Source organism: Cygnus atratus, chromosome 12, assembly GCF_013377495.2.
Source record: "Cygnus atratus isolate AKBS03 ecotype Queensland, Australia chromosome 12, CAtr_DNAZoo_HiC_assembly, whole genome shotgun sequence".
In the NCBI taxonomy this organism is placed as follows: domain Eukaryota; kingdom Metazoa; phylum Chordata; class Aves; order Anseriformes; family Anatidae; genus Cygnus; species Cygnus atratus.
In genome coordinates, this window is record NC_066373.1 from 14,695,894 (window position 1) to 14,722,751 (window position 26,858).

The following is a 26,858-nucleotide window of genomic DNA, read 5'->3' on the forward strand; positions in this document are numbered from 1 at the left end:
AGACATCAAAACCTTTATGGGACAACGGCCAGAGCATCCTGATCTGACTTTGAATTTAGCTTAGTTGGAATCAGGAGGTTGGACTAGATGACATCCCTCCAGAAATCCCCTGCAACCTATATTATTCTGCGATGAGGGGCACCTGTTTCTAAACCCACATAAACAGAGCAGTGTTAAACACATCATTTGTTAGTGAGCAGATGCATGATGGACTGCATAAAAAGTCTGCCACAAGAGGGAGGAGACACTGGATTTTGAACATTGCACAGCACAAGGCTTGCGGGTTGCTGGGTGGGCGGTAGCTGAGCTGGAAGTTCTCTCACTGACTTTATTCCTGTGCAAGGGGCAATCTCCGAACGCCTGTTGAGTGTGAAGCCTAAGATGAGTGAGCTACAGCAATAGAGGACTTTCCTTGGCTGCTGTCCTGATGCCAGGAGGACCTGGTGCCAAGCTTTAGCTGTTGCAGTGGTATGTGGATTTCAGCTCTGCTGCATTTCCCTAAGAAGGTAACCTGCTCCAAGGAGCCTTTAGATAAACAAGAAAAAGCTATAAATCTCATGTTTACTTCCACTTCTTAACTCTGCTCAGACAGCATGGTAAAAAGCTGTATGGTTTTTGTATTTTATGTTAAATGTCATTTAAATAGAGGAGCCTAGTATGCCATGTTCTTAATTCTGTCTACTGCTTGCTATAATTCTTCAGTTTTCAAGAACAGGTTACTGAATGATGATACAAGCGAGTGTCTTATTTACCTAAATAGTTTTAAAGGCAAATAAGTCTTATTGTCAAAGTGTAAAGAATATTTTGCATAGGTTGTAACAGGATGAAACCTAGAAGGTACTTTTATTCGATGTTCTTGGGGCACAGTGACTGCAGATTAATGTTAAGTAGGAAGTTTTTATAGCTACCAAGAATATTACTTTTGTACAAATACACAGAATGGAGATTTGGTAATGTATAAATAATTGCTGTTAGTAGTTGAACAGCTTGAAGAACATATAGTTATGTTTTCTGCTTAAAAATCTTCCTGAAAATCACTATGGACATATATTGATGGAAAAAAGAGTAAATATTTGGATCAACATTTAGCATGTAACAGATTTATGTAGCATCTGAGCAGCGTTATTTTGTGAAAAAGGCTTGCTACATTCCCATTAAACATTTTGAAGCAACAAATTATGTGAATTTCTGGAATAGCAGTTATATTGGACTATGCCACAGAGTCATGATAAACCGTAAAACCTTAGTGTTCCCATATGAGTCATTTTGTCAGGAACTCGTGGAGTTCTAGAGAAAGAGGTTGCAGATAGGAGCTTTATTTTGATTTGTGGAATCTGAAGCTGAAAGTTGCCTTCAAAAGCTAAATGGCCTTTGTGATGCCAGCTTGCCAGAACTCTGATGCTTGGCCAATTTTTTGACATTTTATTGTTTAGCATCTTATGCGCTTAGCTGTTAAGAACAAATATAGCATTTTCTAGATGAGAGAGAGAAAGATTTTTTTTCTGTGGTAACCAAGTCTATATTTATGCTTTTTACATTTGAGGGCAATGTTTGTGGTTGTCACAAAGCAGAAAAGAAGTCACTTCGAACTGCTCTCTGTCCTTTTCAGTTCTGCAGAAGTGCTGTTTCACCAGAGCTTTTTGGATCTTACAGTGTGTATAGATTTCTGCTATTGTGCAGAAGAAAAGCTTCTCAAAGGCTGCACACCCATTTAAGAAGGATTTCAGCAACAGTTGTGTTTCCAGTAATTGCTGTTCCTCCAAATCTTTCCTCTATGTGTCACCATCAGAAGATAACAGAAGTGTGTTCTCTCTTAGGCTTCGAAAATGTGGGCAGAACAAAAAAACAAAACAAAACAAAACAAAAACCCAACAAACCAACTTGTGGTGTGTTTGAGAACACTCTCCTTTGAAAAACTGTCCATTGTCATCTCTGCTGCAGGTTCATAATCGAGTGCGCTGCTTAGCACAGTTGTGAGGATAAACTCCATGGCAGCACAAATACTCAAATGGGTTTTCTTGTGCTGAAGCAAGGTCATTACCTCCTGTGAGAGCAGTATTTCCCCAGTATTTACATCCATTATGGTAAAACTCAGTTGTTAAATCTCATTAATGCTCATCCTCATGGCCTTTGTGTCTGTCACTACTTTGTAACATTATTTTTTGAATGCTGGATCCAAACATTTAAAAAATATTAGGAATATTTTAGAACTTGGCAAAACCCTGCCAAAAAGAATGATTCTATCTGGAGTGAAGTCTGGAGGGGCCTTGGCTCGCACTGCTCCTGGCGTGGAGTAGCACAGGGGCAGAGACGCTGGTTAACCAAGGGACAGGAGCATGAGGCAGAGGGCCCAAAGGGGATGACTGTGAGGCAAACCATCCCTTTCAGCTGCAGTCTGCTCTCTGTAGCTTTGGAGCCTGTTATAGTGCAAACAGTTGGGAATGTAGCTGCAGAGGGAAACCCTGGAGGAGCTGTTTGCTTGAGTACATGCAAGGGTTCTGCTTTGCATTCTACGAATGCATTGTTGGATCTGAGCAAGGGGAGACTGTTAACAGAGAAGCTGTCACCAGGCTACTCCCTTGGTGAAACACTCCCAGCTGACCATTCCTCTGAGGTCAGTCAGCACTCTTAAACCAAAGGAAGGTTTGCCTGATAATGTGCGCTGTGATACAGTGCTATAGAAGTAGTTGGGAGGCTGTTCTGACTTGTTACGCATTTAGGAATTTACATCATAAAGCACATCTGTCCTGCAGTTAGAAGAATTTCAGTAACTTAGGACTTCTGAGAAAATAGTCTGCATTGCTAATCACTAGATAATAAGATGTTTAGCATTTGTAGAGCTTCACTTGCTTCAGAATTACTGGATTCAGAATGGGAATTTTCAGACAGTCTGGAAAACTGTGGAAAGGAAAAAACAACAGTAAAATAAAGGTTGGAAACCTGACAGGAAAGACATTCAGTAGTTGTCCTTTTCTTGAGGGAAGTTAGAAGCAATCTTTTTAGTTAAAACATCATTTTTATCTTTAATAATAAAACTAGTTAAGGAGTTGTTTTAAAGGAGAAAGCAATCACTCTCCTGTACTTCAGGGGCAAAGAAGTCTTGCACACTGAAGTTATGTTGCTTCTGAAAAACCTGCAGTTTACCTGCGTAGCACGTGAAATGTCCAAGGATGCATTCATGTTCAAGGCTGAAAGCTAAGCACAGCCTGATAAATAGAAGTACTGTAATTACTCTGTGGGGTTCCTCTTTCCCAGAAAGTCTGGAACGTACTATCCTGCTTGTTGCTTCCTCTTCCCTAGGGAACCTGAAATGCATTCAAACCATTACGGTATTTATTCCCCTTTTTTTGAGCATTAAGTGAAACAACACCCTGTTCTCTCAGTGCTTGGGGGCGTTTCATTGTACCTCCACACACAGAGGGAAGGAACAGCACATGGAAATAGTAAATTGTAATCATTGTACTGGGACAGCACTGGGGAGGTTTCTAAGCAGATGAACAGCTAAACCTGACATGGCTCTGAGCTGGTGACAGCGGAAGGACTTTTAAGAAAAAATATGGAAAGATTTGAAAGACTGACTTGATGACAAGAGGAATTTCAAAGTGATCCGTACACTTTGTAAAAAAATATACTGCACAGTCAGATGCATGTGTTCTTCTCCCAGAAGCATGCTCACTATTTACGTATGGCTAATCACATTTGATTATTATTTCAGGGATAGGGAAAATCCAAGCTTTTGCTGGAAATCAGCAAGGAAGTTTTTACCAAGGGTCCCAGTCATTTTTTGTCGTTTGTGCTGTCTGCAATGAAGCTGCTACCATGATTTGAGGTAGTTAATTCAGAGCTACCCTGGTATTATCTACATGAGCTCCCAGCATAACTGGGCCATGCAGGGCATGAGCCTTCTTAATCATTAGGCTGTTACTACCTTGAGCTGTGAGCCCTATTTTATTGCACTTTTTACACTTGATTGGGCACAATAATTTAATGAACTCTGGTATTAATGTCAAGGCTGTCATGAAATGTTTTAATAAAGATTAAGATGGAAAATAAGAACATCAAATGGGTGAAAGGAATGCCATTCCTAACTGATATTTGCAGCACTTAAATAGCAGCTGTTTACTGAATGTCCTGCACTGAGGTCTGTCCTGCTGCTGAAAAGGAGAAGAGAGGCCAGGCAGTGCTTGCCTGTAACTTCCGAAGATGGTAAATGACAGAAGCATGCAGAAAAGCTTTCCTTTTTTACTGTGAAACTTCCCATTGAAATGCATCTATTTTAAAAGAGCAACACCCCCCCTCCCTCGTCACAGCCTTATAAGGCAGATCTGGCCATCCTGCTGCTACGGGATGTCCTCCCTGACGTGGGAACACTCAGTGTAAAGTATGCTTTCTCAGCACTCGTGCTTTATTGATAGGAACTTCCTAGATGATTGTAAAGAGCTTGGAGAATATAAAGCAGTTGTAAAAGCAAACTGCAGTAAAGTAGCAAAGCTTCATTTCTGTAGCGAGAGTCTGCAAAGACTCTGTGCCCAGTCCAGCTCTTTTGGGACTGTTGTTTAATTTCTTCTGGGCTTTGTGCCAGTGGTTTTTCTAAGCTTGATTCCCCAAAATTGCTGTGCCTATCCTACATGCAAGAATAGCGGGGATGGAAAGCAGTTATGCTTTTAACGGGAGGTGCAAAGGCAGATGGGGATCGAGGCATTTTAGCTCTGAAGTGTAATGTGGAGGAACAGATAACGCTGCATTTTGCACTGCCCTCCTTATCTGTTCCCCAGCGTTTGTGTCTGTGTGTTGCAAGCCTGTGATATTTTGAGTAGCTGCAGTGGAGCTGAAAGTCAACAGAAAATTTCCTCTGTGCTCGTTGTCCCTCACAGTGATACATGTATTTCTCTGGGACTGACCCTGGTCTGGGGGAGATTCAGCTGCAGTGCGGAACTCACAACTGGAGAGACGTACGGCCCTATTTCAGTCCCTGGGGCAGTATCAGGAGGCTGCCTCTGGCTTTGTCCCAGGGGAACTAATGGTGCTTGCTTTACCTGCCCCAGGGCTCAGAGAGAGGAGCCTGGTAAGGGAAAGCAGCAGGCTGTAGGGCCTGTTTTACCTTACCTCCCCACTGCATGGCACCTTCCAACTTCCTGCACCAGCTTAGCTATAATAAGTCCACTTAAGAGAACCACTGCAGTTTTAAAGGCATCTAAGACTTCATTATGGTCATGTTTATCTTTTATTTTTGGAAACTGCCCTCTTCCATAAATGGATTTTATTGAAAATAAATGAGAGAAAGAAACCAAACAGCAGGTCCTAGTAGCACAGCAGGGCTCATATTCTGGACAAGGATTTCCCTGTTGCTAGATGTAATGTGTAAAGCCACGTATCTTTGCACTGCCTCATTTTTTGGCCAAATACATAAATATTCAGTTTCCTCTATTAAAAGTAAAAACAGAGGTCAACTTGTTCAAAACTGACACATCTTCGTTATTACCAATGGCAATTCAAATATTTGTCTTGTAAAGGCTGTGTTACACACACACAAGATAGAAAATTACTTTTCCAATATTTTTCCCTGGATGCAAGCATTAACCTGTGGCAATGAATAAAAGTAGAAAAGCTCCCTTCTACTCAGTTAGTGTGGGAGGAACACTTCCCTTGGTTATTCTGCAGACATAAGAGGAAAAAAAAAGCTTCTTCCATCGGCTATGGTATGAATCCTGGACAAACCAAAGTGTTGCAAGGGAGTCAGCTGTGCTCTGTCAAGGGGAAGCCCGAAAGGATCATCCCAGTCTTGAGAGGTCTGCTCCTTATTCTGATGCCAGGGGAAGTACTTGGGCCTGAAGGAAACCATTACCATGAGAAAATCCAGATGCACAGACTATGATGTAAATTGATTTCTACATTGTCCTAAGGGCCTAGCCAAAACCTCTTAAGTTTTGTACATGAGAAGACACTTGATGGAGTCAATCATGCTTCTGCTATGTTGATGAATGAAGACTGCTAAGCATCCTCAAAGGGATGAATCAGTTTCTAGAGCATTCTTCTCTGTGCAGGGTTAGACAGACCTCTTTACATCACAGGTATTCCCTGGGCCATTCCTTATGTAATGGGTTTCTCAGAAGAAATGCTAAGGGGTGGGTGGTATTACTTTTTTTTTTTTTTTTTATCCTTAGGGACACAGCTCACCCTGTGTCATGTTTATACTGGATCTTCACTTCTGCCTACATATATGCTACTGTGTTTATTCAGCTGTCCTAGTGCTTCTTTCCTAGACAACTTTGGCATCAATTCTAAACCAGCTTCCCCTTCTACGCTGCCTTTTGCCTAAGTTTTTATGCTCCCGCTGTTCTGAAGTTCCACTTCCTGGCAGATGGTCCCACAGGTTAGCACATTCCGAAATCTTGTGTAACAGAAAAGGCCTGAGCCAGTTTCTCCAAAGAGGAACCTCAGGAATTTTCCTCATTTAAAGGACTTTTTAGAATAGCAGTTTATGCCTTGCTGAACCCAAGGTGAGAGATCATTTCTTAATCTTACTTTTATTTTTGAAGTTTTTACATAATGTTGATTTAGAGAGAAAATACGTGCAAAATGAATGACTTGTCATTTTAAAACTTCTTAATTATGCAACATACTTAAACTTATACTGGCTTATTAAATCAAAATTCCTTTTATAACATATTTACATTCTCTCAGGCATAGGCAGGGCAAATAATCCAGTTAAACTTTTCTTTGATTTACATTCTGTGTATTGCAGGTGACAGGAAAATAGTGTAATGTATAGTCTGGAAACGTAAGAATCTCAAGAACATGTTTTTTTCACTGTGCTGTTTCTTAGTGCCCTGGTTTCAAAATGTCTTTTGCCTTATAATTTTATCATATCTTGGATATTTGCTATTTGTTTTTACCTCTGGGAACAAGAAATTCACAAAAACAACCTCCATTATCAATAAGAACAAAAACACTTCTCTGCCGCCAGAAGAAGGTTTATAAACATGAACTTCACTGAACTTATAGTGGACAATGAATGGAAAGTCAACATTATTTTTCTTCTTTTGTTGTCCTTTGGAAAAACTTGAGTACTGGCTGTACAACAGGAGCTGAACAATGTACACTTGCTGAACTCCTGTGACTTGAAAGAATTAATAGGGCAAGTGCCTCTAGATTAGGATGTCACTCGAATAAGCAAAGGAGGTGACTGCTTCTCAACTTCATAGGTAATGTTGCCAGTAACTCTGAATGTGGGGAAAAACAACTCTCTTCCCTGCAAAGGTACTTTCACCTCCTAGCAGATCTTATATTTACTTTACACAGAACAGAAGGTAATTCTAACCTGTTTGTAAAATACTTTTTGTCCAACACATAGAAGGCTGTTGTATAAGTGCTTGAGTGCTATATTTATAAAAGAACAGGGGGTACTTTGATTACTCTTGAAGTTGTTGTCATACCTATGCTCTCATGAAAATAAAGTGACTCTTTGAAATTTGGCACATTCTGTACTTGTTAGGATATGAAAAAAGTGTAGGGTTTCCATAGCTTTCTCTGGCAAATACTCTGTGTTTTAACAATAAAGAGTTTACTCAGAAAGGAGAAGATTTTTGGAATTTCTCAAAAAATGTATCAGTGTTCATTTCAGCCTGAGGTTTCCCCAATAATGGGAACAAACAAGTTAAAGCTGTTCTAATGGAGAAAACAATCTTGTTGCAGTGTTTTGGGAGGTGTGAGTCCAGGATCTGTCAGCCTCACCCTGCCAGCTCTGAATAAGATGGTTCCCTTCAGCAGTCAGTTGGTGGCAGCAGCAGTGTTTATGGAGTTATAGTTGCAAAACCACACTAGCCATAGGTCTTCAAATCCTTCAGAAAAGGTAGCAGTCTTACACTTCCCACGGCTGCCTTCCCTTCTGTTCATTGGTCTTTCTTCCTACAAAACTCACCCCAGCCTTACCAGGAAAGAGGGCATTTTGCCTCTGCTTATATTACTAAATCCACAATGTCTGCAGACTGGAAACTTACCTGTTTCATCGTGTTCAGCAAATAATTGTGGTATCTCTTTGCTTTAGCAAACTTGAAAATGGAAATGAAGAGAAATCCAACAAAGTTGTTGCTGTGGCTGATGTTCCTCTCCGATACTGTGCCATTCACCTACGAGGAGAAATCAATGAGAGAGCAAGCTATCAAGCTGATGCAAGATACACGTTTAATCGATGGGTATATAAAATGTGTTTGATTAAACCCTCTCAGTGAATCTTGATAAGTGAAGAGGAGATGCCACAGTGTGTTTGGATGAATAGGGGTGCAGACTGTTCCTAGCACATAGCAGTTAGTTACCGTTGTAGAGATTTGTCAGCGAGAAGGAATTTCAGTTCACTGGGTGCATACTGTAGGACTAGGTTACTCTAAATGCCTTTGTGATTTTCTGGTCAGTTTTCAGCACTTAATTATTGTTTCCCTTTACACGGTGTCCTTCTCTCCTTCCCTTAATTTAATGGCATCTTTGGCAGCCATGACTTGTTTCAGAGCTAGAAGCCAGACACCATACTTTGAAAGGTTACCCTTGCAACTTGAAGGAATGCTGTCTGTGGTGAATGTGTTTTGACCTGGGAGGAGAAACACTGATTATTTCTAACACAGGCAGCACTGATTGTTCTACCATGAGTATTTGCTTCTAAGGAGCATGGTGGATGATCTTAGTTCTTCTATTCCTTCAGAAATTATAGGGAGAAAAATAGATATAGAATCACAACAGCTATAAAAGTGGGAAAAGCAAAAGGGATTCTTTCTGTCCTGATTAGACAGAGCTTTAAGAAAAAAAGATCCTTTGTGAAAGGAAGGAGACATTTAAGTATATGTTACAGCAAAGATTATTGGCAGTTAATTGTCTGAGAGAGTAGGAAGAGTTAAAAAAATGACATTTGTGTTATTTCTATCACAAGCCTTACTTGTTTTCTCTTCTAGCCACAACGACTTTGTACTACGGCTGAGAATATTTTACCAAAATAGACTCAGCAAAGTCAACTTAAGAGAGATCAACAAGACCCATACAAACCTTGCAAAACTTGAGGCTGGTTACGTGGGAGCTCAGGTACGTACTGTCATGGCAGTGAGACTGTCTGAGAACACAATTTTACACTTGCCTCACTCCCTTCTCAATCACAGAAGTATTACTGGCCTTGGTTTTGGCTTTTGCTATTGAAAGATAAAAAACAAAATGAAACGGAAAAGCCACAGACACTTTTCCAGGACATTTGTGTTGCAAATAGTTGTGTTTTATAAGCCAGGTACCCTTAACCAAAACAGCAGTTGTTGTTTTGTGATAAATGAATTAAAGTAAACATACATCTGCTTTCCTGCCTGCACTTCTGCCTGGAGCAGTTGAATGTGTCAAGAGGCCTTAATTGTGTCTGGAGTAGATGATTTAAGGCAAAAGCATAACACTTCCTTTGGGGGGGAAAACTGCAGTGGCAACTCCCTTGTAAACTGTAGGAAATGACTTTGGTAGTACTCAGAAACTTCACTATTAGCAAATTGCAGCTTCCAAGTTGGAACACAAGTTATCTAGTTTACTTGTCAATGTCTCTTTCAGTTTTGGTCAGTGTATGTTCTTTGCAGCGCTCAGAACAAGGATGCTGTGCGTCTGACGTTAGAGCAAATTGATATTGTCAAGAGGATGTGTAACAGCTATGAAGAGCTTGAACTTGTGACGACTTCCCAAGGTGATACTCTTTCTTGTAACAGAATATTTTTTACTGGGGTTTCTGGAGGTATGTGCGAAAGAGAGAAAACTGGAAGCAAGCAACCAGTATCCTGGTTTAAAAAGTAACTTCAGTTTTTCTGCTGAACTACAATATCTGACCGTGCACAGTCATGGCCTGCTGCAGCCATGAGATAATTTGCCATATAAACACACCTCTCGTCTTACAAAAATGTCAGTATTACTGTTTGCAATTTGCAATAACTGTTGTTGCTCAGTGGTGCTGGCTTCTTACCTGTCGTGACATTGTTTTGGAGTTATCGTACTTTCATGTTTCCAGGTATCTCTGACAGTAAGAAGATTGCATGTTTGATTGGAATCGAAGGCGGTCACTCCATTGACAGCAGTTTGGCAACACTGAGGATGTATTATGACCTGGGCGTTCGTTACATGACCTTAACACATTCCTGCAATACACCTTGGTAACTGATGTGCCTGTGTTTGTGTGACCATATAATACAAAGTGGTGGCAATTCCAAGATGGGGAAAGTATGGATTCAGACAGTTCACCTGTGCTGTACTCAGTCCAAACCAAGTCAACAGTGATAGGTTTTGGGGGTAAATCACTTGGGAGACTGAAGGATCTGTTATGTAGTGCTTGTTACACTGACAGTTTGGGAACTTTTAAACTGTTAGCAACAGAAAGATTGGAAAATTGCCTACCACTTTGCTTTACTAGAGAGGCTGCATAGGCCAAAACAGGCAACAACAAACGAAGATGCTATGATGTGGCTCAAAGACGGTAAATGCTATCTAAGAACTTGGCAGTCAGAAGCCTTTAACACTGTCCTCTCTGGCCAGCTCAGAAGGACAGGTCCCACATGTGGCTACAGAGATGAGTACTTGGTTCCTCTCTCAGGGTATTAGCACCTACTCTTTGTTGGATTGACAAACTTCCTTTGTACTGACTAAGGCAAAATAGATTTGTATGCAGAGAGGACTGAAAATCTGGCTTTCTGTCTGACAGGTAATGGACATTTCAGTTTATCTTTGTTTTCTGATGAAGGTTTGTTTAATTGGAAAATTTTTGACAGGTGTCTCTTTGCTTGTCTTGCATTGCTTCACAAATATGCAGCAGTCCTAAATCTGAAGACATATGATCCAGAAAATAGTTATGATTATACAGAGCACTGTGTGAACAAGATACTTATTATGCAGTTCCCTAAATTTGGCTAAGTGATATGACTTTTATTGTGTATAGCATAAGACGTTTCCAGTGCTGATATCGTAGTCTCCAGAATGATATGATGTTTCTTCTCTCACTTCCCTTTTTAAGGTCTGAATCTTCATCTAAAGGAATACACAACTTTTATCCTAGTGTTACTGGTCTGACTGCTTTTGGCCAAGTAAGGAACTCTTTTTGAGTGGTAATCTAACCAATCTCTTATGCAACTAACAACATCTGGCCTTATCTTTTTTCAAAGATTTTCAAAGAACAAAGATTTCAAAGGTTTGAGCATGTGGTGGTATGCTAGCTAATTGTGAGTGAATAAATCACTATTAATTTAATAGGTAAATAGAAATCCATAAAGACACAGTGTGATTATAACTAGCTGACAGCTGCAGAATTTATTTATCTGCTTACATACATCAGCCAAACAGTTTCCTTTAAGGAAATGTAATACTGACACTGTTGTCTGTAAATCTGTTTTAGGAAGTGGTAAAGGAAATGAATCGCCTGGGTATGCTGATAGATTTATCTCATACCTCATATTCCACAGCAAAAGCTGCACTACATATCTCAAAAGCGCCAGTAATTTTCAGCCATTCTGCTGCATTTTCTGTTTGTAATCATTCGAGAAATGTTCCTGATGATATCCTCCAGCAACTGGTGAGTGTTGCTTAAAAACTTGCTAGTCTGAAGCAAATTTCTGCATGCACATCACAGTGTTTACTTTTGACCCTCTCATCCCTGAATTGGATTTATAAGCAGATCCCTGAGCAGCAAGTTACATGAGATCACTTCTGAGATATTTTGTTTGTGTTTTGTCTTTGGCTACAAAAAAAAAAGAAAAAAAGAAAAAAAGAAAAAAATAAGTGATTACAAACACTTTGGAATTCTGGTTGAATTTCCTTGATGTAGCCACTGGGCTTCTGCTGATCCAGGCCACATGAGGATGTAATGAATCCAGGGTAAAGCACAAAGGCAAAGCCTTGTGTTGCCATCTGAACTTTGACATGTAGTGCTGTTGTGCTCACTGATGGATGGATGGGGAAAGATCTATATGAGATGCCCATGAAGTTTGCAGGGCACACTCATCACTTGTCTCTTCCTATCTTTCAGAAAAGGAACAGGGGAATTATCATGGTGACTTTCAATGCAGATGTACTGGCCTGTGGCAGAAAAGTTGTTAATATTTCTACCCTCGCAGGTTTGATGTTAATATATTCTGATTTTTGTGGGTGGCTTCTAAGAATTTCCTGTTGTCTGCATCATTTTTCAGACTGTGTAAATTATACTACTTGCTTATTTCCTTCTCCACATTAACCCAGCTCTGAGTCATTTTGGAGTTAATATTCATTACAAAGTAACAAGAGGACAAAGTGCATAGCTTGAGGAACTGATGCACCTAAATAAAGAACAATTAATCCCAAAGTAATTGTTCCTTTCTGGAAAATACCTAAAACTTTTTTTAATAAAGAGTGCAAAACATTGCTGTTTAATGGTAAAGAAAATTCTGTTGGTATATGTGGGTTATTTATTGGGAATTAATGTGCTGAAATGATCATGTCTTTTTCCGTGTTTACATCTCATTGGTGTAGATGTTATTTTGAAGATTTCTACCTGATGCACTCAGTGGCAAAAAATATATACAGATAACCACCTGTAATTATCCTGAATACACCAATTGCATTATTAAAATTTAACCTGTATTATCAGGATGTCTTTTCAGTTATTTTTAAAAAAAATCATTTTATTATGAATCCATGATTGAGAACAGTAGCCTGGAACCAATATGTCTGAACTGGATTATTTCTTCTTGTCATATACTTAGATGTTGTCTTCTTTGATACTTTTTTTTAGATCATTTTGACTACATAAAGAAAATTGCAGGTCCAGAATCAATAGGAATTGGTGGTGACTACGATGGAGTGGAACGGTTGGTAAAATCATATATACATTGACATTTGACCCCTAGATTGTAAGGGGTTTGACTTTCGTTGGGGCAGAGGAAGGCAGACTAAGAGAGTTGTAGCAAGTTGTCTTGTGATGAGTGCTCTAAAACAGGCTTTGGGAAAGAATGGCATAATCATTCATTTTTACAACTCTGTGACGGTGTACTCCAGATGTGGAAACTAGTCCCAACATCCTGTGAACTCTGCAAATATGTCTCTAGGCAGTGGTTTCTGCATACAAAAATGATCATGGAGGGTACCTTCCTCCAGAAACCAATGATGAATTACAGAAAAGCTGCTTCAGCCTTCAGATGGTAAATGTGTTAGCCCAGGACTGCTGTAAAACTCTTTCCTCTGCTGTTACTTTCTAGTGGGGAAAGCCTGAAGTGCTTTGGGGCTGTGAAACCACTCCGGCTTTCTGGGCTTGGACAGCTATCCTTGGCATGTGTTTGAGGAAAGCAGAGCATGTTGAACAGCCTACATAAACTCTCCTGTTCAGTCCTGGGCAAATGTTACATTACAGCACAGAAAATAAATGCATATTGCATTATTGGGTGGCATTTACTGGTATAACCCTTAACCTTTTTTGCTTTTTATTTATTCTGAATCTTCATTTCCTCATTTTTTTTGTTTTTGTTTTTGTTTGCTCCATGCTGTTGTCCTTCCTGCAGATAAGTGCATCTTCATTCCAGAATACATAGTTTAGTTTTGCTAATGAGATCCTCTGTGCAGAAAAAGCCTTGCATCATGTCCCATTCCTTCTGATTATGCCAGTTGGATTCATCGTTTTTTTGACTTCTCAGAGGAAGAAGTGGGTCCCAAATGAGCTCATTCTAAAAGTGAATGTATGCGAAAGACTGATTTAAAAATAATAATAAAATAATCTTTTTCTACATATTTTCAGTGACCTGTGCTGAATGTTCTTGTGTGACTCTTGCCAACAGTTTCCCTGAGGGACTGGAAGACGTTTCTAAATACCCTTCTTTGATTGAGGAACTTCTTAGAAGAGGATGGAATGAAATTGAACTAAAAGCGGTCTTAAGGGAGAACTTCCTGCGTGTCTTCAGGGAAGTGGAAAAGGTAAGATTAAAAACTAAACTGAATCTTGATTCTTACTAAAGGGGAGAGAGAAACTGCTGGTGCCTTGCTTTTTTATGCTCAATGAGAGAGCTATGAGGGAGCTTAAGCACTTAATGCAATAATTCCAAATGCCAGGAAAGAAACAAAGAAGTCAAGGGAGTATTAGCAAAATAAAAGAAAGTGAGAAAGAGTGGACAGAACTCTGTGGGTTTTTTTCTCTCCACAGTAATCTGATAAATACACATCGTTGACTTCTAAATGGAATCACTTCACGGTTTAGATAAGCTGCGGATGTTCCAGCGTCACAGCCCTTGCTCCAGCTGTGTTCGCTGTAAGGAATGCTGACTGCTGCAAATCGATTGAATTCTTGTCATGGGATCAGGCTCCTATCCAAAGGGCTCTTGCCATGAGTAGAACACTAACAAATTGTAAACATAACATCTAGATCGCAACAAACTTTACGTGTGAATGACAGAAAGTAGTGGAGAAGGATGAGGGTGGAGAGGAGGGACGAAGAGAGACTGTATGACAGTAAGGATACCCTAAATAGAACCTTATAGGCAACATATGTATATAGGTCATATATGTTTCCAGTTGCCTTTTTAGGATATGTTAGAGGAATAGAAATTGGGAAATTTTGTTTCAGTTATTCTGCCAACATATCTGCCTACTGCTGAGTTGCACACATGGCAGACTGACATTATAAAGAAGCTGACATTGATCACACCTAATCAATCTGTGAGATTTAGTAATTATCTTTCTTGTAAAATAGAGAGGTTTGAGCTCTGTCTTGAGATTGTGAGCTGACTTCAGGGAAGAATGCTCATGAGTTGTTTTTTTTTAAGATTTTCCAGTTAATGCATTCAAACGTAGCGGGAGCCGAGATAAAGAACAGCCTGTGACTTGTGCTATAATTTATCTGTAACTAATTCTGGGAAAAACTTCACTGGAATGCAAACATGAGGATGATGGTGTTGCTTTCCCCAAGTTCAGTTGTGTTTTCTTGCAATACAGTTTGACTGTTCACTTGACATGGCATTGAATTTACCAGCTACATAAAGATTTTTGCTGTTGTGCCAGTCTTGCTTTCAGGTGCAACCTTTTGCATTTTTCTAGGTGCGGAACTCTAGTGGACTAATGGATGTAGGCGAGAGTGAAATCCTGCACAAAGAAGTACAAAATTCCTGTCGCCTAGACCTACATAATTATCGGATTGAGACAATCAGTTCTTTTGGATTTTCTTCTGTGGCACAGTCTTTTAGTCTGACACTCGTAATTGTACCATATTTAATACTGTATTATGAATCATAAAGTCTATGGAGCCTGGAGAGAGAGAGAGATGGAGTAACCTGCAATACCACTAGTATCTTTTTTTGGGGTTGTTAATGTAGAGCTCTGCTAAAATATTTTATATAAGTTCTATACTTTCACCCACATACTTGAAAGTTAATGTAGACATTAAGTGTTGTGGCAAAAGCGTTTAGGATTTGAAGTGATAAATTCTTTGTCATCTCAGCCAAGTCAGGACCAGCACTGTAAATGGAAAGTATTCACACTTAATGAATAAATCCTCTAATACATGACACATGGTTTTGGTACCCATGTTGTGGCAGTTGATGTAAATACCAGGGTCCAGAATCAGCAGATCTACACAGGAACGAGAGAATGCGACTAATACATTAAGGCATCTGTATTGGGATGTTTTCAGATACTACTTCTTTTCATGTGATGCAGCTTTCATCATCAGTCAGTGGCTTGGTCAGAGAAGACACCTCCACTCTGGTATGTGTAGAGTAGTGGTTGTGTGTGATTTTTGTGTGTGTGTGTGTTTTAGACAACAAACTGGATGATATGACTATTTGAATTCATTTCTCATGCCTGCCACTAGCTCTGGGATCCATTTTGCAATACTAAACTCTTATTTTTGAACCTTGACCAGGACAATGGGCAACTGGAGAGTTTCTGAAGGAAGAAGGTAGGTGTCTTGTATTCAGGTGTCAGCAAAATAAAGGAACAGATGTCCAGATAGTGCTCTAGATATTCTTGTTTAATTTGGGAACTGCTGTTTGCTGCATGTTCATGGAGTTAGAACATGAGTAAGCCAGGCCAAAGCAGGAATTCTGGCTACTCAGAGAGTAAGATATTGTTCTGTTATTTTTATTGCAGTATGAACAGCAAAGAAGTATTTAAATAAAATTTTATCCATGCTAAAATCAGACCATCATCAAAAGATTAAAAACCATGAGATTAGAAAGAAATCTTTGGAACTTATTTTCAAGTCCACAAGGTATGTGAGGTTAGAAGCTACTGTTTTACAGAAGAGAATATATATTGCAAAAGGCCTATTCTTGGCAGGCTCTCATGGCTCAAAGCTGGAATTTTAATCAAATAGCCTGAGATTCATCATGAAATTGTAAGATGGCAGCACTAAATCTCTGTAGGGTCATTTCCCAGCTCTTGCTGGTAAATACCATCTCATGATACTTGTTCTTGTTATTTTTATCTCATGATACATGTTTTTATTTACTGATGGAACATCTGCATAATATAACCTTAATATAAATTAAAGTCCTGTATTTTAACACAGAAGTTATTTAGCAACTGAAAGATAATGCCAAGCAGAAACAGAATGGAAACAACAAGTCAGTTGTTCTCCAGAGTCACCTGAGATTGTTCCTGCCATCCATTCCTGCTTTTCATCTACAAGCTGGGTTTCTGGAGGAAGACAGTTCCTTTTATTGCTTCAAAATGAAGCTTCATTAGCTCTTCTGAGAAGGTGGTCACCTTGATAAGTATATTCTTAATATGCTAGAGTCATGTAAAGAATTCTTTATAAGCCATGTTGAATATTTTAGTGCATACAAGCCAAGTTTTTAAAAGCAGTTTCTCAACAAATATTGAGCCCAGTTATAGAGATACAGTGGAGAATTACAGCACTAGTCTTGCCTTCCTGCTACTGTCTAACTGGCATCAGAACTTGTTTTTAAAGCGCACGATACTGGTAAAATGAATGGAATAGATATTTGCAGATACTTACTTCTCATCAGTTCTTCTGCTAATAGCTTCATAAGCTGTTAGAAAACTGCCATCCATGGTCTCTTTTCACAAAATGAGTACCGTTATATTAAGTTTAATGCATATTTAAAATGTTAGATGCTTCTTTATTCCTTTCAGCCTTATAATTTTTACTGTGTTGCCACATTCCTGCCTAACTTGTACTTTCCTTCAATATTGTAGCATGGATTTAATATACATTCCTCTCCTTTAAGACATGGATAATATTTTCCATCACTCTATTTTACTATGCTATAGATATTTGTAGTTTACTTCCTTATTTTATTTGTAGTGTATTGCACTTTTTCTGGATTGCTTTGTGTAATGTGTAATTTGTAACCTTGTGGCAAAACATGTACATGAAATTTAAATAAAATATTGTTTAAAAATGTCTAGATACTGGTGTAATCTCACAAAACAATGTAACGTTCATAACTGCAGGAAACCCTGAAATAACCATGCGACTTTGCTGCAAAAGGAAGGCCACAGTATTGTGAGGCCTCTGAGGTGTGCTCCGCGTTGGAAGATAGCTCTCCCATGATAGGCAGGAGAAAGTCAGGTAGGTTCAGCCCTGAAGCATCCCAGATGTAGGCAGTCAGCTTCATCTTTGTTCAAATGCAGCCTAACCTGGAGAGAAGTCTGAGCAGATACTTAGGAAAAGAGAAGGAGGATGACTCAAAGTTATTGCAGCAAGTCCATGATGACAGTGTTTCCTGTAGCAAATCACTTGGTCAAGCAAGTCAAGTTGTAGACAACAAGGCTAATGGGGAACTAGACAGATTGTCTGCACCAAGGTAGGCTGCCTTCTACTTCACAACATTTCTCAAAGATGTGCAATGATCTGAAGTCCCCCTTTCCATTACTCGTTACAACGTTAATTGACAAAATTTCAAATAAGCTGCTTGTGTGAGACCAACATGAAAGTGCAAAATCATCAAGCAAGAAATGGAATCTTAGGCATCTTGCAATGATTACGCATGTGCTATTTAGCTTATCTAATAGATGTGGTCAATTTATTTTTCTTAATTAAAATCACACAGATGTGGACTGAAACATGTTAGAAAGGCACCTCAGTTAAAGTGCATTTCAAAAGTGAAGTCATGTCAAGATATGACTGTGACTGCTTTCTGAAAAACTGTAGTGTCCCTTTAGTCTGAGTGCTAGTGTCTCTGGTCCCATTGACAGCAGCTTGTAGAAGCAGTCACAACACTGCATTTCCAACAGCTCAAGCATAAAATGATTGCACTCTGATTTTTGTCTCCCAATGGATAGGATGATTCATCCAGAAACTGAATGCCTTTGCCCTACACCGATTAATAAGAGCAGTTTTCACTGGTAATTTGCAATGGATGATAGCTAAACTGACGGATTCTCTTACAGCTGGTGATATTAGTGAAATATCAGATGTAATTAAGATAGCAACTTTGTAATAGACTTTGTTGGTTGCCAAATGGAAGGATTCATTGTTTACCTTTTCTAAATAATGAGTTGTGCTAATGTGAATTCTGAAAACAGTTATTACTATTTCTGTAAGTATCAAAATTTATGTACTACAAGGTACCTTAGGCTGGTGTTGTAAATAAGAGCCAAATTTCAGGACTTCTTTAAAAATCCAAGGCTCGTGCTTTCACACGTGATATATTCACAGCCAAAAACTCCAGACAAAATAATGCAGATTATTGATTTGATTCTAAAGGGTTTGTGCCAGCACCCTTTCCCAAGTCCCTTTTTAGACTAATGGGCTGTAGCATGCACAGAAATAAATAACTGCAATTCTCATTTGTCTCATCTGGGTATGTGGTGATGCTAGAAAGCAGGCCTAAAAAATCTGTTGCTGTTCTTACACATAGAGCTGATCTGTTAGGTAAGATCTGAGTAGTTCAGTTCATGCATCTAACTCTCACTCAGTGGGTGACTTTTATGGGCCATGAAAGGACTTTCACAAGTTTTACATTGGATATGGAGTACTGAAGTTGGTCAGTGCTTAACATGTGCATTCCTTCTTGCATATCATTGAGCTGCTCAAGCAATATGTCAGCATATTTCTATGTTTCAAGGTCAGCAAACTTCATACATTTACTCTAGCCACCTATATTAAGTCCATTAACTTCTGTTTGACTTAAAGTTGAGTGGCCATCTGCACCACAGAGTCAACTTTGAAGAGCTAGGTATCATTGCATCTTGATCATCTTCTGGAGTAAGGTGCAGTGCCGCAATGCTATAGCAGTTCATGCCAGTGTCAACTTTGACTGGTTCAGTGCTACACTGCCTCTGGTCTGCATGTTGTCTCCCCTGTCCCTTGTGACAACATTGGTGCTTGTGTAACTACATGGTAAGCTATTTTAGGGGGCTGATCCAGCTGAAAACTCTTTTCCTTCTTCAAGTGATAGGTTTTCTGTTGATCAGCTCTCTCAATGTTCAGTGTTAGAGGAGAGGAGAAGCAGAAAAGCAGAGCAAGACTGCAGCAACTGAGGCTTGTTTTTTTTTCTGTTTGCTATTGGAAGCAGCAGTTTGTCTGTTTGCTCTTCCCTGGATTTACACATATGGAAATGATCAACTTACTTCAGATTCTGAAAACAAAACATGTCTAATCTACAAACACGCACATAACACCCCCCCAAAAACAAAACAAAACAAAACAAAGTGGCTTTCAAATTTGCTCTTGAGATTTGTTGGATTTAATTCACAGACCCAGAATGGTATGTTAGTGGATTTCCTGAGCTGCGTTCAGGATAGACTGTGACACGGGATAATGTTTCTTGGGCCATTTTGGAAGGCTTGAGTCAGTGTTTTAGGAACTGTATATATTCTTTAATCTGGGTTTAGTTTTTATCTTGATAGATTACTTACAAGCCTAACATCTACACAGGACACCATGAGATGGTGGTGGGTGTTTGGTGTTCCTATAATTTGCCTTTTTTTTCTTTTCTTTCCCCCTTTTTTTTTTGAAACCAGATGCACGTAAAATCTTTTATTAACCATCATATTTATTTAGAAGTTGATTATATAATTTATATCAGAGGAAAAACAAAATTCTGTGGAAAAAATGGAAGCATTTTTGTCTCAGTTCTGTATTTCATAGGTGTCAGAATCTCTGGTGACAGCTAAAATCTCTCAGTCTCTTGGTCTAGTATTACAGATGAGAGCTGCTCACAGCCTGTTTCACTTCCTAGCACTCAAATTGCAAAGGCACCAATTCTTTCCCCAGTGTTTATGCTGTTTGAGAAATTATTGCCACTTGTGATTTTTTTTTCATTCAAAGCAAAATCAACAAACAACCCTTATGGCACGCATCATATCCCTAAAGCTGTGACCCTAGAGAAGATCTTAGACTTGGCTTAGCAGCTCCTGTCATGAAAAATCTGTTGTAAAAGTTGTAAAAGATGCTACATGAAGTTCCTCATTTAGCTTACATCACAGAAATGTTGCTGTTTATAAGCAAGGCTCTAGCCTTCACAACCAGAACTCAAGTGAGAGGATGCTTGATTTTGCTCTGTTCTGTTGATTCTCCCCAGGTTGATTTGTAACCTTCACTAGGATAATACTCACCCCTGTAATGGGTAAGTAGTTTTCTCTGAAATTCTTTCTCTGCATCTGGTCTCAGTATTTTTATAAAGCATGTCCTTCACCCATGGAGTCCAAAGTTCTGCAATGAAAGAAAAACAGTGCCAAGAAAGCACGAATTCAAGTTCCCCTGTGGGTTTTTCTGAGAAACAAAATAGGTTTTAAAATAGCTAAGATTAAAACTGAAGTTAAGGCAAGTTTTGCCAGACAAATCAAATGAAGGTGCCTTTAGTATGAATAAAAATGTTTGCAAAAAAAAAGTTTAATACAGCTTTGAAAAGCCCATTTGGCTTCATTTTCCTGAGTATCCTCCTGTAGATAAACTCAGAACATCTAAAGAATCTTGGGTAAGCCTGTGCTCAGTTTCTTCTTGGAGCCTTTTACTGAAAATAAATAGATCATGTCAAATCTATCCATGCTAAAAATGTAACTGAACTGAAAAATGCTCATTAAAAAAAAAAAAGAACAAAGGAAAAAAAATGCAATAAACCCTGAATAGTATTTTTCCAGCATCTTAATCCTACCCTGAAAATTACTGCAATATTTAGCAGTTTTAGTAGAGAAAAAAATGATCCAGCTCTTCTTATTTGAATGTACAGAACCTGAATTTGAGGGGAAAAAGAAAACAAGTTGGTGATTTTTCACTGTCTAAAGATGAGTTTAATGCATCTTTGTAGAAAATGTCTATTGGATGCACCAAATACAGTTATGAGTAACTTTACAACGTGAGGTGAGAAGTTTCTTGAAGTAAATAAATTTTGAATATAAGTGGCACCATAGTGTCCTCTGGTGGTCTTTTAATGCCTAAGCTGTGGCGTATTTTCTAGGAGAACAGCAACATTTTCAGTTGCAGTTAACACACCAACTCTTGTATAAATATAACATGACATTTTCTTGCCTTATCTTCCATCTGGAAATGGCATGCAGAGGATTGTACGTTGCATCTCCCATAAGCTCTTACTCCTGTGTCCCCAGTTCTTCACACATGGATGTACATATTGTGGTCCTCTCCAAAGGGCTTCTCGCAGTGACTGCTCATCTTTGTCGAGGACGAACTAGATGCCAGTCTTTGTCAGGGAGAAACCTTTGCAGCCAGGTTGCCAGTTTCCGGCTTGCTTTGTTCATAAAGCTGGTTTGATCCTCGGATGTGGAGGCGCAGGAATGTGCTGAAAATGGAAGTTCACTGGGGTGAAATCCTGGCCATGAACTTGCAGGACCTCTGCCAAGCCTCTTGTTGGGGGAAGCTGTACCTTGGCAGTGGCATGTTTTTTGTTTTGCTAGTTTTTCTGATGGTCAGCTCTGGGCTACTTGTCACCCAAGTTCCACTTAAGTGGGAAAAAATCCTTTTAAACAGTAAATAATAGTTATGGACCCACTGTGCATATTCCAGCCGAACAGGAAGGGGAGCATCTGGATTCCCTGCAACAACTGATTGAATTCCTTGGAGCAAACACCATCATAGCCCCAGTAGGATACTTCTGGCTTGTAGTGGAGCAGCATTTGCAAAATTTAAATATCTGTATTTGTGTTTTTAAAAAGTCGTTGGCTTTAAAACTTGCAAGTATTTAATTCTTCCAGGTGTCAGCGCTTTGTGCCCTAGCTGTATGGGAGATAATCTGAGCAGGACTTCAGTTATCCAAATTGTTGTTGTTTGTTTATTTTTATAATTGTTAGAACTGTGCTGTGTACAAATCTGCAAGTGTGTCCTCTAACCAAAACCCTATTTCTGTTCTAGCTGGAATATATTTTTTCTGGGCCACTATCCAGCTACTAACTCAATGATCTAGGATATCTCAGAAATACTTTTCATGACACATGGTTTAGAAATTTCCTGTAGTTCCAAATATAGGTTCAGAGCTTGCACTATACTGGTCTGTATTAACAGAGATACAGTATGATTGTTATTTAAAACATCCCAATGCAGGTATTCTACTTAAGGAGTTTTAGGTATTTTGGATAACGCAGTTATGGATGTTCTCTCTCAGGTTCTAGACCAGTGCATCCTGCGCATAAAGCTCTAAGCAGGCTGTGTGTTCAGCCTGGGGACACAAACAAGACTCAACAGCAATGTCAATAATCGGGCAGGTTACTGTACCAATGAGGCATTTCAAAGCTTCATTTAGAGAAAGTTCATTTAAACTTTCTGCTTTCATTTAAACTTCTACTTTCATTTAAAGCTTTCTGTGATATCACATTGCTACAAAGCAATCCGAACAATGTTAGAAGTAATACAGTTTTACACATGAATTTAAAAATTTTTCATCATCTGAATTGTAACTGCATGCCATGTTTCTTTTTATATGATGATAATTTTCACTTGGCCTTGAGTTTCCTAGCTAGAAATGTTTATTTATGTATGTATTTTAATTAGGCATTTCCCCATTAAATTCAGGAAAAAGGGAAGATAAGAAAAGTTGTCCTCAAACGTAGTTTCAAATGCTGGGTCTTCTTATCCTTAAACAAATTGCAAATCACTTTCATTGACAAGGAGACAAAACGGTGTTACGTTTTGTTGTTTAATTGAAGTTAACATCATGTATTCAAAGTCTGTAAGCTAACAATACTCTGGAGCTCATTTATAAGGGCCTTCCAATGCATGTACTACAACCCCTTGTGAGGAATAAGTCAGGCTGTTTGGTAATGCTGATATTCTGTGTTCATTTTCTCCTAGGATGACTATAAGAGCACCACACCAGAACCTGTGAATTGTCATCTGGCAGGGACAGGATAAAACACTTGTAAGTCAACTGCCGGTGTGGTGTGCAGCCACTATCTCATGCTGGGCTGTAAAAGCCAAGCCTTTTTTTTTTTTTTTTTCCTTTTTCTTTAATACTTGAGTGTTGTCACCTGTAATAAAAGGTGTTCAAGGTATATTGCTTGCCAGCCGTGAGAATTTATAGCAGGGTCTTCAGCAGTTTACTGAACTACCCTTCCAGAAGACTCAGAGTTTCTCATACAACTTTTTTCTTTGAGTTGAATAACAATTTTTATTGTGGAAGCATAGTGACCTTTCAGCTGGAAGCTTACACCTGCTTGAAGTAGTTCATGATTATGCAGTGACTTACTACATAGGAACTATATAGTGTCTCTGCTTATATAGTTTGTAGATAATAATTTCAAAAAGCAGTTCTTGATGGTTTGTCACAGAGGAAATGATCATGGAGTTGCTGATCTTAAGGGTGCTGACTTCACTGATGGTGTTAACTAGAGTACCAAAATTCAGGCCTTTTCTTACCTAATGAGACTTGATTCTGCTATGCTGGTGTCAACATTTTTCCCAGTGAAACCACCAGACTTTTTTTCAGCAGAGCAATTTTTCTGTTTCATTGAGAGAAGGGGAGTTAATATTATTCTCTCTGCTCTTTTTTTGGTTTGTTTTCACTGACCAGTGCGTACCCTAAAGTGTAATCCCAAATTCTATTTAGCTTTGTTGCAAGCAGGTAATTTTCATCCCTGTTATTTAATGAGAGATAACAACATGGTCTCATGTAAATACTGTAGAATTCTAGATTACCTTGTTTCATTCCAGTTCATGTTTGCATCAGAGGACTTTTAAGCTTGCGATGGCTACTCGTACCATTTAGAAGTAACAATCAGTATTCATACTCAGAAAAAAAAAAAAGTCAATTATCCAGCTTGAAATTTTTCTCTTGCAACCCAAATACCAAAAACCAAAGTTGATATGGACAGATAACTTCTTATCTTTAAATATGGACTGTCTACAAGTCTACAAGCCAGAAGAGTTATTGTCTTTAGACAAAAGAAATATTTTTGCTTCAATGAATAGTTTCCTAGGGCCAAATTCTCTCCTAAGACATTTGGATATAGTTTCCATTCCAGAGAGGGGAGTTGCCAGTATATGTGGAGAAGCTTGATTTTTTTTTCCTCATGGGATACAATTTCAGTTCCATTGATTTCATGATACTAAACTAATCTGTAGTGGACGGAATGCATTTTGGTACCTAAAGACAGACAACTCCTTGCCAAATCTGCTTTCAAATGCAAGATGAGGAGGAAGTGCCCAGTTTAATTCTTCCTCCTGAATAAGCATGACTGCAAAAACCTTAACTCTTCAAGCATGCTTCTTATAATCCCTGTCTCCTTTTTCTAGAACAGTTTACTAAGACCAGACCCTTTCACTCAAAAGCTTTAGAAAGTCGAAAACAGGAAAGAAGACAGAAGACTCAGCAAGAACTAAGTTGCTTAATGGTAAGTTCTCATCTTGCCTTTCTATATAAAATTCTTTGTTCCCTATCAAGTAATAATTTTCCACTTGTTTTCTTGGTGGACTCTAGATTATTATATCGTACTTACAAACACTAATGAGACATAATTCAGCCTCAGGGTGTTAAACAGAAATGCTACTTTTTGGTCAATTGTTCTGCATTCCTGTGAGAGAAAAAATATTGCTGGAAATAAGACAGTAGACTAAGTGGCACACCAGTGTGTTTCCAGCCTGTCAGTGGTAATGCTTCTAACATCAACAGAAATGCTTTCTAAATTCTCAAAATTGGTCTACCTTGCCCACCTGCAGAAATTGTTAGTAAACTTCACAGACCTCAGTGCGATCATATACACAGATGTACTAATTTTAGGGCTACTGGGAAAAAGAATCTCACCCTTGATCATAGAGATAATCATGAGTTTTGAATAGAAGAAAATGTTTTGTTTCTCCCCCAAAACTATCAGGGCTTTTATTGATACACATGGTCACATGAAGATAAATCGTTGTCTTCCTTAACTGAGCAAAAAGACACAAGTAAAATGTAGGTTATATGAAAAAAACACAGAAGTCTTAGAAGTCTTTCCACCTGTCTGATCAATGCTAGGAGGTATAATTGTTCTGGCTTTTCCCAGAGGTGGTCTAAGTAAACTGAGAGACCTGTAACCCCTTGGCAGCAGCCACTCCACAGCACGGATCCTCCTTGTTTATTTCAAACCCCACCTAATTAAGAGTAGACCTATTAGTTGTGAACAAAGCACTTTCCCTCTTGGTTGTTTCTCTCTTGCTCATTACACGTTTTTCTTTCCCCAGGTAACCTGGGGGTTGCTTTGTGAAAAAGGCAGGACAAATTCCAAAAGCTAGAGATAAGGTTCATCTGAGTACAGGAAATGCTGAAATAGTCTTATTCTCTTCCTCTGCTCTAGGGCTTATATCCTCACAGAGACTCCCATACATTTTGAGAACAAAACTTCCATCAGCACTGGATTGCCTTGTCACTGTACACAGATTTCTTGAGTAAGGCTTATTTCTAATCAAAAATCTACAGAATTAGTTTGCGTTGATAGTCCAGAGAAAAATGCACGAACTGTTCTCTAGAGCTTTTTTCCTCCGGTGATTACATAATGCATTAAGAAGGGATCCTTTTACTTTCAAGGCTAGCTTTCAAACGCGGACAATAAATAGCATTATCAACTATTAATTCATCTTTAAATGCCACGCGAAGGATGCCTTATGCAAAACGAAGGCCAAGATGCCCAGCCCTGGCGCCAGTGCTCTTTCAAATGTGAAGGCCAAATTGAATTCTGCTCCCTGAGGGACGAGGGGTTGAGGGGCTGGCATGCCCTGGGCTTTACAGACCCTGCCGCCACCCAGGCATCCGGTGGGGCTGCCGGAGGGCTGGCAGACCCCACTGCCCCCATTAGTGGGACCTAACAATGGGGGAGCCCTGGCTCCCAGGCCCTGTTTCATCAGCGGGGCCACACTTCATCTGCCCCTGCAGTCTGCTGCCTTAGCAACTGTCTGCTTTGCATGTGGCTGGAAATACGCTGGGTCTAGCTGGCATTCAGCTCTCCCAAGAGGAGTATTTCGCTCCTCGGCCCCTCCAGCCCCTTTTGTGCAGTCATGCTTCCCGTCTCCCTCGGGCTTGCCTCGTTATTTCCGAGCGTTTTACAACCAGAGCAGGGAGCAAGGTGGAGAGGGGCAAGCCCAAGAACCACCCCGCTGCCACCCCCAGCACAGGAAGCAGGGACAGGGACAGCTGCCGCATCTAAGCTTGGCGACAGCTCCTGTAAAGGCTCTCGATGTGCTTTTAATTAAGTCGATGCCTTTAATTAAGCCGGTGCCGATCAGCTGAGGACCGGGGCTTCCCACCCTGCCACCCCCCGGGCCAGCCGCCGCCGCCCTCCCCTCATGGCTCCCGCCCAGCAAATGGCGGCCAGGCCGGGGGGGTGAACCCCTCCCCCCCCAATGCTGAGCCCACACCGCGCCCCGCCACCCTCGGGGCCCAGCTCCTGTCAGGGCACCCCCTTCTTCTTCTTCTTCCTCCTCCTCCTCCTCTTCCTCGTTCTCCTCTTCCTCCTCC

The 26,858-nt window shown here is 39.6% G+C and overlaps 1 protein-coding gene across 3 annotated transcripts; it reads left to right on the top strand.

Annotated features, from left to right (window-relative positions):
* The first annotated feature begins 246 nt into the window (after nucleotides 1-246).
* On the top strand, nucleotides 247-17,378 carry LOC118246472 (dipeptidase 2-like). Of its 3 annotated transcripts, none has more exons than XM_035543603.2 (11): nucleotides 247-506; nucleotides 8,048-8,195; nucleotides 8,943-9,069; nucleotides 9,571-9,700; nucleotides 10,019-10,160; nucleotides 11,015-11,084; nucleotides 11,393-11,569; nucleotides 12,023-12,110; nucleotides 12,764-12,839; nucleotides 13,800-13,935; nucleotides 15,052-17,378. In XM_035543603.2, the coding sequence occupies exons 2-11, from the start codon at nucleotides 8,059-8,061 to the stop codon at nucleotides 15,244-15,246; spliced, it is 1,278 nt and encodes a 425-aa protein (XP_035399496.1). In that variant the 5' UTR covers nucleotides 247-506; nucleotides 8,048-8,058; the 3' UTR covers nucleotides 15,247-17,378. The 3 variants fall into 3 exon arrangements, with proteins under 3 accessions (XP_035399496.1, XP_035399498.1, XP_035399499.1); XM_035543605.2 differs by having other exon boundaries at nucleotides 263-468; XM_035543606.2 differs by lacking the exon at nucleotides 11,393-11,569 and having other exon boundaries at nucleotides 263-506.
* Nucleotides 17,379-26,858: the final 9,480 nt, after the last annotated feature.